At 39.2% G+C, this 17811-nt stretch overlaps 1 protein-coding gene across 1 annotated transcript in view; it reads left to right on the forward strand.

Moving 5' to 3' along the window:
• Dhc93AB (Dynein heavy chain at 93AB) overlaps positions 1-17811 on the forward strand; it is a gene marked incomplete at its 5' end in the record, with an annotated part of 63400 nt that overhangs the window by 18995 nt on the left and 26594 nt on the right. The window contains 8 exons of the mRNA XM_017613922.1: positions 5550-5579; positions 5801-7789; positions 10863-11575; positions 11653-12005; positions 12104-12927; positions 15336-15697; positions 15768-15924; positions 16004-17353. Of these exons, the coding sequence (XP_017469411.1) occupies positions 5550-5579; positions 5801-7789; positions 10863-11575; positions 11653-12005; positions 12104-12927; positions 15336-15697; positions 15768-15924; positions 16004-17353 (5778 nt within the window). The remainder of the gene's footprint in view (positions 1-5549; positions 5580-5800; positions 7790-10862; positions 11576-11652; positions 12006-12103; positions 12928-15335; positions 15698-15767; positions 15925-16003; positions 17354-17811) is intronic.

Below are 17811 nucleotides of genomic sequence, written 5' to 3' on the forward strand. Positions count from 1 at the left end.
TTAATGATAACATTTTTTAATCGTTAATCGCTGGCTGCGATTACGTTTAATTAATTTAAAACATTAATCGTTAATCCAATTAAAAATAAAATCTGATTAATTTGTCTAGTTTGTCTGAGTTTGAAACCAAACACCAGTTATAGTAATTATTTTGTGTTTTGCGCTTATAAAAAGCACATAATATAAAAAAAATTATAATTATTGTTTTGAAGGGTTTGAACCCTGGCGTTGCGGAGTGGAAGCGCGCACTGCTTACCACTACACCAAAGCGGCCGACACAGTTCATATTTATTCAATTTGTTTTTAAAACATATGTATGAACGTACATGAACTCTAATTCACAAATTGTTTCACGTAGGAATTCATACTATGTATGTTTGTAGATACATACATATGTAGTATTATCTTCCTCAAACATAAAAGACTTTATATAAACACGATGTGAACGTGCACTTTGATATTTATTTTATTTTCGGTACAATGTTACTATATTGTTATTATTTCAGAAATTTGCATTATTAGTTCTAAATGTAAAAACGCAGCGCAAAATATCCGAAAATATACATTAACTGCAAAATATGCTGAAATATGCATTTATTGTAAAATATGCTAAAAAATGCTCTAAGAAATATAACTCGAAATTTATATTTTTGGAAAAACATTTAGGCATTTAATCAGAGTGCCCGAACATATTTTGGGTTGCCCTAGTAATAAGCTATCTGCTTGCAAAATTTCATGCAAATCCGTCCAGCCTTTTCCGCGTATTAATTTAATAAATCTTTTTAGCAGGGGGTAACTCTTAAAAAAAGTAGCCTATTTTTCAACCTAGCTCATGAGCTATCTGTGTGAAAACTTGCATGCAAATCAGTTCATTCATTTCCGCGTATTAATTAAATTAAACATTTCTAACAGGTGGCAACTCTTAAAAAAGTAGCCTACTTTCTAACGAAGGTCATAAGCTATCTGTGTGCAACATTTCATGCAAATCCATTCAGTCGTTCCCGCGTATTAATTTAACGAAACTTTTTTAACAGGTGGCAACTCTTAAGAAAAGTAGCCTATTTTCCAACCTAGGTCATAAGCTATCTGTGTCCAAATTTTCATACAAATCCATTCAGTGGTTACCGCATATTAAATAAATTAAACTTTTTTAACAGGTGGCAACTCTTAAGAAAAGTAGCCTATTTTCCAACCTAGGTCATAAGCTATCTGTGTCCAAATTTTCATACAAATCCATTCAGTGGTTACCGCATATTAAATAAATTAAACTTTTTTAACAGGTGGCAACTCTTAAGAAAAGTAGCCTATTTTCCAACCTAGGTCATAAGCTATCTGTGTCCAAATTTTCATACAAATCCATTCAGTGGTTACCGCATATTAAATAAATTAAACTTTTTTAACAGGTGGCAACTCTTAAGAAAAGTAGCCTATTTTCCAACCTAGGTCATAAGCTATCTGTGTCCAAATTTTCATACAAATCCATTCAGTGGTTACCGCATATTAAATAAATTAAACTTTTTTAACAGGTGGCAACTCTTAAAAAAATAGCCTATTAACCAATCCGGCCCATAAGCTATCTGCGTACAAAATTTCATGCAAATCCGTTCAGTTCTTTCCGCGTAATGATTTCCCAAACATCCAAACATACAAACTTTCACATTTATAATATTAGTAAGATAGTAAGATAGTAAGATTGCTTGGTAGCGGCAGAGCTGAAATGCGCACTGAGTTCGTTCATACATACATATATATGTATACATACGTACGTGCATTCAAACATACATATGTAGGTACTCGTACCCGTCATGCGTCGCTTTATTTCCTTTTCCCCCTTCCCTATACTACCTATATCTTCCTTCTCACTCATGTAACGTTTTCAGTTTTAAAAATTTCACTCTCCATTTTTGCGATACCGCCGCCTAAGAAGTTTCACTTCAAAAAACTTTAATAAAAACAAATCCGCTACCCTAGACTCGAACTCGGATCTTTCGAACGGTACGCCAGCGCTTTCAAGGACATGATGGCAACGAGGAGACGGTCTGCTTAGCGAAACAAGGAGCTACCGCAGTATTTTAGGATTAGGAAACTGGTTTGTGAGCTCACAAAAGTATATACAGTGAAACCCCCTTAAGTACCCCCCCCCCCCTTAAGTACCTAACCCGCTTAAGTAACCAACATTTTTGGACACCGTGAATTTTTTAATATAATCAGAATAAAATCCCTCTCTTAAGTCCTCCTCCCCGCTTATTTACCCAAACCGCCTAAGTACCTCAATTTTTCGTGCCCCATTTACAATTTTACTTATAATTTTTAAGTGCTCTTTTAAAATTCCTTAAAATATTTACGTATTTTCAAATTCGGTAAAAAAAATCTAAAAACAACGGTAACTTTTAGCCACTTGAAACTTGCACATTATTGCACTGAAATTGAATGGACTATAAAACTGTATACTCAAAAAACACCTCTGGGAAAAAAGTTTGAAGTTATGATGAATTTCTTTTTTAAGTGTTCTACAAAATCTTAAGCTTAGGTTTATATGGTATATGTTAGGGAATGAACTGCATTTTAATTGATTGAAAACCCTTAAAAATTAATAAATAAACATAAGTGGCAAACAATATCATTTGAATTTGGTACAAAATGATATGTCCAACCTTGGTATTTTAAACATTTTAATTCTTGTAAAAATGACAGACCATTGCACTAAATATTTTTTTAATAAAGTTTTTCTTTACTTGTTTGTGTGTTTAAATAATGCTATGGTTTGGTTTTAAACTATGTTAACAAGAAGATGTAACTACATCAGTAATTATGTTCGCTTAAGTACCCGCATCGAGGTACTTAAGAGGGTTTTTTTAAGTACACAACCCGCATAAGTAACACAAAAAGCTGACATTTTTCGTGAGGTACTTAAGTGGGTTTTACTGTATAAAGGAGATCATAAATTACTGGGTAGACAAAAGGTTGGGCAGGACACTGGATGGGATGTCCAAGGCAGACACAAACCAAACGATTTATCTATCCTTTAAAAGAAGCTTACGTATGCAGCTCTTAAAGCGCTTATTTTTACCCTTTTTCGGCACCGGAACACTGTGAAAATATTGCAAATGAAGTGGCAGATATTATCGACAGGAAAGAGGCTGAGTAGAGATTCGTAGATCCACGACACTTCATGGTTCTTCCGTGGGGCGAAATTATGATATCTGTATGAAGAAGAAATATTAGAAAGAATAACCGAACCACTCCTTCAACTTACTGTGTAAGAATTAAAAATTGGTAAAGATTTTATTACTGCAAGTCAATGAAGCACTTGTAACAACAGGCAGTAGTTTTCTCTGGCCAATGTAGGTTGTGCTATGAGGAACAGGAAACAGCAGAGCATATTGTATGCCAATGTAAAGGCTTTACTAGACTCAGAGGGATATCTTCACTTATTGTGTCTTTCTAGTATTTAATCCGCTAAATGTTGATGCACTCTGCAGTACGGGGGAGTGACTACAGGTACTGCTGAATCGGTAGCTAAATACCTAACAAACACCGTAATTACCGACCGACTACTTGCAGTGTATTTCATCGATTACTTTTACAAGGCAATGTCCTAGGCGGTAGTCACCATCGGCTCCCTCTGCAGTACCGGGAGTTACTGAGGTAGTCACTTGCGTAATTTATGGGCGCCCTCTGCCGTAGTTTTTCGCTATTCTGCTTACGACTAGTTCGACTCTGCATTACCATGTGCACTACTACGGGTTAAAAGAGAAGCTACTTACTTAGGAGTTGGTGCAGTAGCGGTTCAAAAGTGACGATTGACTCCAGCAGTACTGGACGGGAGGAACTGGTTACACACGTGGACTAAATAGAGTGGCTTTAACATTAACCCTATTAGAACCAAGTTATTACTGTTGACAAATAAGAATAAGACTTGCCAATTTAGACTACCATCAATAGTCGAAAATGCAGTCATCCATTGCGAAATATCTGGGGGTCATCTTAGGCACTAAATTAAACTGCAAACTTGACTTTGAGAAAAGTTAAGAGAGGGTATTCATCGCTTACTACACTTGTAAACGGATCTTCAGTAGAAACCGTGGTTTGAAACCGAAACTTCCGAAGAGGATGTACCCCGCTGTCATAAGGCCAAATCTTACCTATTATGGTACGAAGTAAGTAGCAAACTACATTGCATAAAGCCTGAATTTTGTCCTGGATTCACTTGTGCGATAAGGAATCCATCCCAGAAGGACTGCAGGAGCTTGGTGTTAATCAATTGCATGCCAGCACATTTCAGGCTGAAGTTCTGGGCATACATATTAGAAGCCTGTAGGGCACTATTTAAATAATAGTACTACCCGGAAAGAAAGAGCGGTTATTTACTCAGATGGTCAGGTAGCACTTCTAGCTATATTCAACCACTGAACTCCTATCCAAGCTAGTCAAGAATGCAACATGGATAAACGCTCGGCATCTCAGGCAATTTCCATCTCTCGTGTCTGGGTTTCCGGCCATAGGAACATAGAAAGCAACGAGAGAGCAGACGAATTGGCAAAAGCGGGAGCTTGTTTGAATGAATCTGTAGCGGCGGTACAAATGCAAACAGAAAGCCTCTTGACTTTCCGGAAATAGCAAGGAGATCCAGACTTACAAGACAGGAAGAGAGCCTTAGTTTCACTTTAGCAAGAAAAGGCAGCAGAGCTGCCACATAGGTTAGGGGTAGAAGTATTTAGGATTATAATTGCTAGCATTGGTCATTGGCCGATAGGAAAGCGTGTTTATAGAATAGGAATATTTCAGAAAGAAAACGTTATTTCATTTCCTGTGGGAATGCCCAGGTCCAAACTTTTTAGGACATACAACTTTCGGGAAACACAAGAAATAAATAAATTAAGAAAGGCTTTCATTAATCTAATCACCCATTTTGTAATTGAGATTTCCTGTGCTACTGAGAGCCCTAAATTTCACGTTAAAAGCACTTTTCCTCAGGTATCCACTTAATTACATTTTCGAAAATTCCAGCTTGTTAATACCACATATTATTATTTGAATTGTCTGTTAGCGAATTCGACGGCTGAAAGATTAAGGACTTTAACTAAGCTCACCTAGTAAAATGTTTGAATTCGCTTTATACTTTCGTTAGAAATAGCCTTATTTCGATGGCCCTGAGGCGAGGAGGGATTCTCGTAGGCAAAGTTAACGAACGACGACTACTGACAGGGCAGCTAATGAGGTATTAGAGCTTTGGACTTTTAGCAGCCATCTATGAAATCCCGTATAAGGTTATCTGCCGGTGCTATATCAATAAGGAATAAATCAATGCAGTCCATGCTTCAATACCTTGCTTGAATAAAAGCCTTTTTGTTCGATATTGTCCTCCATAAATTAAAATTACTACATTTCCCATTATGTACGTAAAGAAAACTTCTTCTTCACTCTTTGCAATTTCTTATAAAAACTTTGAAATTTATTGCAATGATTTACACAAAAACTCCCTCGTATACATAAAATTAGTTGGATACTTTCGTACATTTCTACTTGTAAATAACATTTCGTTACAGAGTCTAGCCGCATTACCGAAGGATATTACGGTAAGTTCTGTGTAAATAAACCTCGCCCAGTACAAGTATGTATGTGTTGTTCATAAAATGTATATTCACCTGCATGGTTTTTGAAAAAAAAAAATGAATCACTTTCCTTCTTCCAATGCAATAAAATACAATTTGCACAGTCCCTTGAACTAATAGCACATAATAAATATATATTTTTTTTTCAAAGTTCGCAATCATTTACTTTTCCCAAACCCTTTCAGGTGAAATTTATTATGGATCATGAAACTACACTCGCCGAACTTTTGGGTCTCAATCTGCATGAGTGCGAGGAAGAGGTCAAAAATATCGTCGATAAGGCGGTGAAGGAAATGTCGATGGAGAAAATTTTACGTGACTTGCACACCACTTGGTCTGCGATGGAATTCGATCATGAACTGCATCCACGCACCGGCTGTAATCTCCTCAAGGCATCGGAGGAACTCATAGAGACTCTCGAAGATAATCAGGTCTGCTTACAAAATCTGATAACATCGAAGTACATTGCGCACTTCCTTGAGGAGGTGTCAACATGGCAGAGCAAACTGATGGTCGCCGATCAGGTGATCACCGTCTGGTTTGAGGTGCAACGCACTTGGACCCATCTCGAAAGTATCTTCATGAGTTCCGAAGACATACGCAAGCAATTGCCAGTCGACTCGGATCGTTTCGATCGCATCGACGCTGAATTTCGTATACTAATGGACGAGATGTCTGTATCGTCGAATGTTGTGGCATCGACAAATCGACCCGGGTTGATCGAACGCTTGGAACACCTGCAGAAGGAGCTTACATTGTGCGAGAAGGCGCTGGCAGAGTATTTGGAAACGAAACGTTTAGCTTTTCCTCGTTTTTACTTTGTATCATCGGCCGATCTACTCGATGTGCTGAGCAATGGCATTCAGCCAGATATGGTCACCAAACATTTGACCAAGCTGTTTGATTCTATAGCACGCTTAAAATTTAATCGCGACGAGTCGAACGAAATCGACACAGCTTCGGGTATGTATGCCAAAGATGGTGAATATGTGGAATTCAATGAGTTGGCGAGTATACGCGGACCGGTGGAGGTTTGGCTGAATCGCATCCAGGCGGCCATGCGTGCCTCGCTACGTCATTACGTTTCCGAAGCTGTGGTCGCGTATGAGGAAAAGCAACGTGAACAATGGTTATTCGACTATCCTGCACAGGTGTCGCTCTGTGGATCGCAAATCTGGTGGTCCACTGAGGTGAACATTGCCTTCGGTCGTTTGGAGGAAGGTTACGATAATGCCATCAAGGACTACTACAAGAAGCAGATCTCTCAGTTGAGCTTGCTCATCACACTATTACTGGGTGAGCTGACCAAGGGAGATCGCCAAAAGATCATGACTATTTGCACAATTGATGTGCATTCGCGCGATGTGGTCGCCAAAATGATCCAAGCCAAGCTGGATTCGGGTTCGGCGTTTATGTGGCAATCACAATTGCGACATCGCTACGACGAAGGTGAAAAGGATTGTTTTGCAAACATTTGCGACGCAGAGTTTCAGTATTCGCATGAATATTTGGGTAACACACCACGTTTGGTCATTACACCACTTACTGATCGTTGTTACATTACGCTGACGCAGTCGCTGCATTTGATTATGGGTGGTGGCCCAGCTGGACCAGCAGGTACGGGTAAAACCGAAACCACCAAGGATTTAGGACGGGCGCTGGGCATTATGGTGTACGTCTTCAACTGTTCCGAACAAATGGACTATCAGTCGTGTGGTAATATTTACAAAGGATTAGCGCAAACTGGTGCCTGGGGCTGCTTCGATGAATTCAACCGCATCACAGTGGAGGTGCTCTCCGTGGTGGCGGTACAAGTGAAATCTGTACAAGATGCGATACGCGACAAGAAAGAGAAGTTCAATTTTATGGGTGAAATGATCAGTTGTGTGCCCACAGTGGGTATATTCATTACCATGAACCCAGGCTATGCTGGTCGCACAGAGTTGCCGGAAAATCTGAAAGCACTATTTAGGCCTTGCGCTATGGTAGTGCCGGACTTTGAGCTAATTTGTGAAATAATGTTGGTGGCTGAGGGTTTTCAAGATGCCCGCGTGTTGGCTAGAAAGTTCATAACACTCTATACACTATGCAAGGAGTTGCTCTCCAAGCAGGATCACTACGACTGGGGACTGAGGGCAATTAAGTCGGTGCTGGTCGTTGCCGGGTCGTTGAAGGTAAGGACATTGGAGCATATATTTTGCAAGCTGATATCTCATCCGGTTTCTGGTTACATTAAAACACGGGACAGCTTCAAAATAGTTTAAAAACTTAACTGTAAAACGAATAGAATTCACTAAATCTTTAATAATAAACTAACTAAACTAAAAATAAAAATTATATGAAAGATACTCTTGGATTTCGAAATCAAAAATACATAGGGAGAATCCTCTCTCTTTAAAAATCTGATTTTTCCATGAATAAAAAACCCCAACTTTTATTATTTTGAGCAAGTACCGGTAATTTGCATAAATGAGATTTATGGATTTAGCAAAAATTTTCTGTGATATTTTGAAACTTTTCATGATTTTTTGTGTTTATCATTTTTAGGTTTTTCGTGACTTCCCTAAGTTTTCAGAAGCTTTTGGAATGCTTTTCGTCGCGATTTTTTCAGAACTTTTCGAGATATTTGGTGTTTTAGTTTTCGAAAATTTCTGGATGTTTTTTGGCACTTTTCTGGGGTTTTTCGAAAGTTTTTTGGACTTTTCAGGGTTTTTGTTTTTTCTCGTGTTCTTCTTAAGTTTGTTTAAATAAGTGTAAAAAAATTAGCGATTATCAGGCTAATGTGTCTCCTATTTGGGTCTTAGAAAAAGAAAAACAAAAAATTATCGGTATCTCTTGCTCAAAATAATCAAGGTCAATACTTAGCTAAAATTATTTCTGTTATAAAATACGGCCTCAGCTTACACTACGCTATTACCAAGAAAGAGAAAAAAACGTTTTATAGAGTGTCCTCTATCTTTAAATTTAAAATGTGAAATATGTTCAAATCGTTATCAAATACGCCTAGTAAGTCCCCCGTGGGCATAGGAAAGTATTTTGTAGGTATCATTTTAGGAAAGCTTTTACCTAAAAATATTATTCAATGGAGTTGTCCGATGTCAAAACAAGAAACATTTTTTCAGCCACGATCGTTTGTAAAATAAGAGTTTTGGCTTAGAACAAAATTACCTGCCACAAATGGGTACGAAATATCTTAAAACTAGTTGCTTGGCTGGTTAGTGAAGTTTGTCAACCCTGGGGCCAATCCCTACTCAGCCACTTGGCAATTTTGATGAATTTCAGTATATCATACAAAGAGCAGCCGCCCTCTGAAATGTTCTGCACGATTTGTTGGCCAAGTATAGACTTGCAAGGGCCGGGAAATCGGAAACTGAATTTGTATTTGTAGGTATTTTCCCGGCTCATTACATATGGGCATAGTGCTGGCTTTAAGTTGGTTTTACGATTTTTGATTTATACGATACCGCAAGACAACACTAACTAATTTTGGTGTGGCAGGTGTTGAGCTATCCTATATAGATTTTTTTATAGAAGCTTCCACTTAGACTTCAATTAAAGTTTGAACTATCGACTACAATCCCTGAACTACTGTCCCTGCACGTCTGGTTTTCATATTGGCATACTTGTATCCCTAAGTCCTCTACAAGTTGCAACCTAGATGAGGAAGAGGAGAGCGCCGGCTATCGGAGAAAATGTTCAGTTGCAATCTCGCAGGTGCATGGTGTTTTATATACTTTACCTCCTCCGCTTAGAAAACGCTTGCGGGGTCTGGCAGGTAAGAGAATATCTTCTGATTGAGTTCTTTAATGAAAAAGAAAAGAGAGCCATGCTCTCAGAGCACATTGTCTCTTCCCGAATCCAGTAACTGTGTCATGGAAATCCCTTGCAGGGTTTGTGTTTGATCTAGGTTTTTGGTATCAGAGTCCAGATGGACACTTTGCACGAATGGCCTTTATTTTGCTTTGGCTTTTTCCCGCAATCTAATCAGTATTTTGACCACTACGTAAAGCTGAGTANGCACATTGTCTCTTCCCGAATCCAGTAACTGTGTCATGGAAATCCCTTGCAGGGTTTGTGTTTGATCTAGGTTTTTGGTATCAGAGTCCAGATGGACACTTTGCGCGAATGACCTTTATTTTGCTTTGGCTTTTTCCCGCAATCTAATCAGTATTTTGACCACTACGTAAAGCTGAGTGTACAATATATGCCTTCCAGACCTGTATTTTGGCTGCTTGCTCATCAATGTTCAGCCTCCAATCAAGTTTAAGATTTAGAAGAACTCCTACCTATTTCAACCTGTCTGACAGATCAAATTCTGAATGTAGGTTTCGTAAAATGATTAAATGTTTATTTTTTGTAAAGTTCGTTAGGTCAGTTTGGATTCATACTAATCGAGAATCTACTAATTGCGTTTATAATGCCGATTCACGTATGTATACATCTTCGGCATAAGACTTGGTTTCTTTCCCTACTTCTATCTAGAGAATTTACAATGAAATTTAAAAGGCACCCTCAATATCTATAAAGGAAAGCATGGTAAACTGTTTGTAGTAGAACGGGCTCATAATCGAGCAAACATATTAGCGTAGGTACGTTAATCTGGTCGACCTATCTCTGATAAGCAGATCTATGATCCTTTCGAATGTCTTTAGTACGAAACACTTTAGGATTAATAGTCCGAGACTGTTATCATTGTCGTGACCACATTACCCTGCTTAGAGTTAAAAATTAAATTAAAAATCCTCCGGCTTGGCGGAATATGAATTATTATCAGAACCGCAACGAGAACCTTTGAAGCTTATTGAAGCAGTATTGATAATACTCCGGCCATGTCCGATGATNGTCGTGACCACATTACCCTGCTTAGAGTTAAAAATTAAATTAAAAATCCTTCGGCTTGGCGGAATATGAATTATTATCAGAACCGCAACGAGAACCTTTGAAGCTTATTGAAGTAATAGGGAGAAAAACGGAAACAGTTTTTATCTCTTCTGCATCCAGAAGCTCTTTTAAAGGTCCTCATATGGAGGTGATGGAGTGTTTAGAGCAGCGATCTTGAGTTCGTAGGACGACTTGGTCCATATCTTGGCTGATAGTGTTCCTCCGTGAGGATTCTGTTGAGCGTAGCAGACTTTTTGAAAACCTCGACGAATTCGCAGGAGTAAGCCCAGTCCATACTTCTGTAACATGCAATAGACTTACCATCATTTACAAATCAAATTTATCACCCACAATCTTTGCTTACAGCGCGGCGATCCTGGTCGTCCCGAGGAGGAGGTGCTCATGCGCGCCTTGCGTGACTTTAATATACCCAAAATCGTCACAGATGATATGCCTGTCTTTATGGGTCTCATAAGCGATCTATTTCCCGCTTTGGATGTACCACGAAAACGCGATCAAGATTTCGAACGTACGGTTAAGCAGGCCGCTTCCGATTTGCTACTACAACCAGAAGACAATTTCATATTGAAAGTGGTACAGTTGGAGGAGTTGCTAGAAGTGCGCCATTCCGTTTTTATTGTCGGCAATGCCGGTACTGGCAAGACACAAGTGTGGAAAACACTATTGCGCACCTATCAGAATATCAAAAGAAAACCAATTTTTAACGATTTAAATCCAAAAGCTGTGACCAACGATGAACTCTTCGGTATCATCAATCCGGCGACACGTGAATGGAAGGATGGCTTGTTTTCTGTGATAATGCGAGATCAAGCAAACATAACGGGTGATCAGCCCAAATGGATTGTGCTCGATGGCGATATCGATCCCATGTGGATTGAAAGCTTGAATACCGTTATGGACGATAACAAAGTCTTAACTTTGGCCAGTAACGAGCGCATTGCGCTGACGCCTTCGATGCGCTTGCTTTTTGAGATTTCCAATTTGAGAACAGCCACTCCAGCGACAGTCTCCAGGGCGGGTATACTCTATATAAATCCGCAAGATTTGGGTTGGAATCCGTAAGTTTGAGAGAGAGCAGATGAATGTAAATTTTACTAATTAATGAATTTTTTTTTTTTATATTTTATTACCAAAGTTATGTCAGCAGTTGGGTGGAAACGCGCAAGATACCATCCGAGAAGTCTAACTTAGTCATGTTATTCGATAAATATATTCCAGCCTCACTGGAAACGATACGCACACGCTTCAAGAAAATCACGCCTATCGCCGAAATGGCACACATACAAATGTTATGTCACTTGTTGGAATGTTTCTTGACGCCTACGAACACACCAGCCGATTGTCCAAAAGAATGGCACGAACTGTATTTCGTTTTTGCTTGTGTTTGGGCATTCGGATCGGCTATGTTCCAGGATCAAGCGATCGACTATCGAGTCGAATTCAGCAAATGGTGGGTAAATGAGTTCAAAACTGTTAAGTTTCCGCAAGGTAAGCATACGCATCGCAAAGAAATGGAACTTGTTTGACAACAATATATGCTAAACAAAATATTTTTTTCTCTCATACAAATTTCCTTAAATAAAAAGGTGGCACCGTCTTTGACTACTTTCTTGATACCGAAACCAAAACTTTCCTCCCCTGGACCGAAAAAATACCAAAGTTCGAATTAGAGTCCGATCTACCGCTGCAAGCAGTGTTGGTGCATACCTCTGAATCGATACGCGTACGCTTCTTCCTCGAACTACTTATGAATATGCGACATCCCGTCATGTTGGTTGGTACCGCCGGTTGTGGTAAAACGGTACTCGTCAATGAAAAACTACAGGCACTCAATGAGAATTATGCGGTCACTACGATACCATTCAACTACTACACTACCTCAGAAATGCTGCAGAAGATATTGGAGAAGCCACTGGAGAAGAAAGCGGGCCGCAACTATGGCCCACCAGGTAATAAGACGCTCATCTATTACATTGACGACATGAATATGCCGGAAGTAGACTGCTACGGTACGGTACAACCGCACACTATTATTCGTCAACATTTGGACTATGGACATTGGTATGATCGCAACAAGTTGTCGTTGAAGGATATACACAATTGTCAGTATGTGGCATGCATGAATCCAACAGCTGGTAGTTTTACCGTCAATCCACGTCTCCAGCGGCATTTCTGTGTGTTGGCTGTGAGCTTTCCAAGTGGTGATTCGATCACATCGATCTTTGCAACGATCTTGTCACAGCATTTTGCAAATGCTGAACAAAAGTTTAATCCGATAGTGACGCGCATGACATCTAACATTGTTGCCGCAACACTGGCGCTGCATAACAAAGCTACACAAATATTCTTACCAACGGCCATAAAGTCGCATTACATCTTCAATTTGAGAGACATTAGCAACGTGTTTCAGGTAAGTGATTGCGATTTTGTATATTGTGTGGGAATAAATCAGTATTTCTAATAAAGTGGGCTCGTATTTAATTTAATTAATTTCCATGTAATTAAAACATAGTCATGTGGAGCTAGAGAAATCAAAAAATCACATCCTTATTTCCCCATGCCTTTGTTCTAAAAAAAAATAATAATAAAACTATAGATAAAATAGATGACCTCTTGATTCACTTACGTCATAAAATAAGAAGGCGTGAGTGCGAGCTACAGTTACACACATAAATAGGTTAGGTTAGAAATTGAAAATTAATTTAAATAAATTTTATTTATTTTGTTGGGACCAGTACACGACGGAATAGTTCAGGATCATTTCGTGACTAGTTTCAAACTACCGCGAGATGATCAAGAGTTAGTCCAAAAATTGAGAGAACTACGTTCAAAATGGTTCTGGCATAACCGTGAGCTTGTACCGAAATGATTCCGAAATAGATCCGAAATAGTCCTGAAAAGGTCTACCGAACTAGGCTCTAGGTGGTCCTGAACAGGCACCGAAACGGCCGAAAAAGTCGTGAACTTACACATATCTTGAAACGGTCTCGAAATAGTCCCGCATTAGTTCTTAAATGGTTCAAAAACTGTCCCCAACTATTTCCGAAATGATACTGAACTTGGTTAGAATTAACATTTTATTTTGTCGGGCACAGTACATGACTCTTTCTCAACCACTTCGGAATAGTTCAGGACTAGTTTCATTTCGTGACTAGTTTTTTGCTACCCCGTGCAGAGCATTGCTCAAAGACCTATAGAAGGGAAAGAAAGAAGTCTTTAACTACTCTGAAAGCATTATATAAATAACTATTTGGTGCTTTTTTGGATGTTGCTTGAAATGGGGATTAAATCCTGGACCTATCGAGTGGTATTTCGCACTTCCAACCAACAAAAATATGTCGCTTTCCTTAAGATCCCTATCAAACCGACTAACCTTGAAGTGGGAATATGCAAGTGTCGCGGTCACCTTTAGATAGACAACTATTCTTTCTCATTGTGGTGCGGAATAAGAGAATCTTCCTCTAAACACTGCTCTTTCTGGTGTTCTATTTCGCTTGCCATTCCTTATCCTCAATAATCAACGATGGATTTCCGCCGAGCACTCCTGAGTTAACGTCACCTTCACAGGCTAATTTCGTCACTACGTCTGAACTATTCCTAATAGGGCTGAGTGTCGAGTCTAACGCACCCTTACCTCAAGATGAGATAGACGGTTTCTCAGCCGATTTGCTGATAGGCTTGTCACCACGGAAGAGCCAATTTTTTGAGTCGATTTTGACGATTTTCCACTACCCGAAAACGTTTTTTTTTAGCTTTTTTTGCTTTCTTCGTGCTTACAGGCTCTTCATTGACAATCTATATCCAAACCTGAGTGCGCTGTCGCCCCTTAAAACATCGATTTTGTATTTATATTAGAGCAATGCGGTCAGAGGACTGTCTGGCCACAAAAACGGCAGTTTTCTCAACCTCACCTAACCGCCAAGTTAAACGCATTTGAAACTCGCTCTAGAGCTTCTAGTGTTTTAACCATTTCTACTGAGAGCTACCACACCATACTCAGATAACAGAAAACCACAGCCTTTGTAGCTCTTTTAGGATACGGATATCAGCAGGGCAGATATGTTCCCGACCCGCATTGAGAAAATATTTTTCTCACTTTATAAAAGAAAAATATGGTTTTTAAACTTCAAGTATTCGAACTTATATTTTTTCTTCAATTAATTTAATCTTTTCTGCAATTTCTTTAATTTAAATTTTTCTTCAATTTAATTTAACTATATGATTTTATTGTTTTAAAACGATTTTTTTTGATTTCATCTAAGTGTAGGATCTTACTTTGTTTTTTTTTTAATTACATTTTTTTAAATCTACTTTTTTAATTTTTACATTAAATTATTAAAAAAAAAGATATAATTTTTTTGAATTTTTTCGAAGGACAGAAAAGAGCTCTCACGATAGTGGTCAGAATTTAATTTTTAGAAACCTATTTTTTATTTTTCAATTTAATTTTTTTATTTACTTTCTTCAATTTTTAAATTATATTATTTAAAATAAATATTTTTTAAATTTCATTTAATACTTAGAAACTTATTTCATTCCTTTCTTTTTTTAACCGACTTCCAAAAAAGGAGCAGGTTATCAGTTCGTTGGAATATTTTTATTTTATTTTGTGTATGTTACCGGATAACTTTGGACCATGTCAACCCATTTTGAATCTCAGAGGTAGTGTCTCGGAGGTGGTTCCGTACTAATCTGGTTTAGATCCGATCATTGGATCATGAAACAGTTAACAGTACTCCTAAATTTTTATATGAAAATTGAAGTCGGTTTTGTACTGAGCATCTTTATCTCCAAAGCTAATCTCTTTTAACATTTCAGGGCCTCCTATTTAGCACAGCCGATTGTTTAACAAGTTCATCTGATCTCATACGGCTATGGCAACATGAGACCCAACGCGTTTATGGTGATAAGCTGATTGACGAAAAAGACATCGATAGTTTTACCAAGATGCAGCATGATATTGTGAAGAAGTCTTTCGAGGAGATTGACGAGTCAGTGATATTTGATAAACCCAACATATACTGTCATTTCGCTGGAGGAATTGGTGAACCCAAGTACATGCCCGTCATGGGCTGGACTGAGCTTCACAAACTCCTTCAGGAAGCAATGGCATCGTACAATGATCTCGTGGCGGCTATGAATTTAGTGCTCTTCGAGGATGCCATGATGCATGTGTGCAGGTAAAATTTTAACATTGAAGAAAAGTCATATTTTTTTAACAAAAAATCAAATAACTGTTGTGTATTGCAGAATAAATCGCATATTAGAGTCACCGCGAGGCAGCGCGCTGCTGGTCGGTGTCGGTGGCAGTGGTAAGCAGTCATTATCACGCTTAGCCGCTTTCATATCCAGCTTGGAAGTGGTACAAATACAACTCAAAAAGGGTTATGGCATTAATGATTTGAAGGTATGCATGTTAATGGAAGAGAAATCGTGCTTTGCTTAGATGAATTTCTTAAATTTCACTCCTTTTTACCGCTCCCCAGAATGAATTTTCCGGTTTGTATCTGAAAGCCGGTTTAAAGAATGTCGGCATAATGTTCCTCATGACCGATGCACAAATACCCAGCGAGGATTTTTTGGTGCTCATCAATGACATGCTCTCTACTGGTGAGATTCCCGATCTCTTCCCAGATGATGAAATCGAAAACATTATCGCAGGCGTGCGAAACGAAGTGAAAGGCGCTGGAATGGTAGACTCACGCGAGAATTGTTGGAAATTCTTTATAGATCGCGTACGCAAGCAATTGAAGATTGTGCTCTGTTTTTCGCCCGTTGGCTCGACGTTGCGCGTGCGTTCACGTAAATTTCCCGCAATCATAAATGCCACGTCCATCAATTGGTTCCATGAATGGCCACAAGAAGCGCTTATTTCGGTGGCAATGAACTTTTTGTCCCTGAATAAAGTCTTACCCGAGACTCATCGTGACTCCGTGGCTAAATTTATGGCTTATGTGCACACCTCAGTAAATGCCACCTCGAAGGTTTACCTACAAACCGAGCGTCGCTACAATTACACGACACCGAAGAGCTATCTGGAGCAGATTAGTCTCTACTTGAAATTATTGAATCACAAACACGACGACTTACAAAGTAAGATCGTACGATTGGAGAATGGTTTGGAGAAGTTGCGTTCCACGGCTGTGCAAGTGGCAGATTTAAAAGTGAAGTTAGCTGTACAAGAAGTAGAATTGAAGGAGAAAAATGAAGCTGCCGACGCGCTCATCGAAATCGTTGGCATCGAAACGGAAAAGGTGCAAACCGAGAAGGCGGTTGCCGATGAGGAGGAGATGAAGGTGGCGCTTATAGCCGACGAGGTTAGCAAAAAACAGAAAGACTGTGAAGAGGATTTGCTGAAAGCAGAGCCTGCTTTGACTGCAGCGCAGGAAGCGCTCAACACCCTAAACAAGGCAAATTTAACCGAGCTCAAGTCGTTCGGCTCACCACCTGGCGCCGTGACTAATGTAACCGCAGCGGTCATGGTGCTGCTGGCACCTGGTGGCAAACTACCCAAGGATCGTTCATGGAAAGCGGCTAAAATATCGATGGCCAAGGTTGATGCATTCCTTGACGCTCTCATCAATTACGACAAAGAAAATATCCATCCGGAAATTATAAAAGCCATACAACCGTATTTAAAAGATCCCGAATTCGAGCCGGAATTCGTACGCTCCAAGTCGGGCGCTGCAGCGGGTCTCTGCGCTTGGGTCATAAACATTATCAAATTCTACGAGGTATACTGCGATGTAGAGCCAAAACGTAAGGCACTGGCAGCAGCAAATGCTGAGTTGGCTGCAGCTCAGGAGAAGTTATCGGGCATTAAGCGAAAAGTTGCGGTGAGTAGTGATCATTTGTGTTTTTGTTGAGAAACAACTTGGTTAGGGTAGGATACAATTTTGGCAAGTTTAATATTCGTATCAATCGTACAACATGCCTATCAGCTTCATAAAATCTTGTTGGTAGGATTGAGCGGAGATTTTTTAGAATTAGTGAATTCATAATTAAGGGTAGCTTTTTACAACTACACTAATGGTTTGGCCTTGCCGGTTGGATTAGGTGAGAATACCATTTAAGGATGGAAGCAGGTCACCTAGTTACCGATCTACTATAACAAATCTTTATTTGGTTACAGGTCTTCTCTGATCCACGTGTAGTTAAAGAACCTGCGACGTGCCTTCTCTGTATGCCATTTTCCTTCTAGGTCTGATGTCCCAGTTTGCCCACATTGGCTTCCGCCTTGTTCAAATGCAGGCCCTAGCCTTTTGAATAGCTTTATANTTAAAGAACCTGCGAC

This window comes from Rhagoletis zephyria, unplaced genomic scaffold (genome assembly GCF_001687245.7).
Source record: "Rhagoletis zephyria isolate East Lansing unplaced genomic scaffold, Rhagoletis_zephyria_1.1 Rzeph_scaffold_00734, whole genome shotgun sequence".
Taxonomy (NCBI): Eukaryota; Metazoa; Arthropoda; class Insecta; order Diptera; family Tephritidae; genus Rhagoletis; species Rhagoletis zephyria.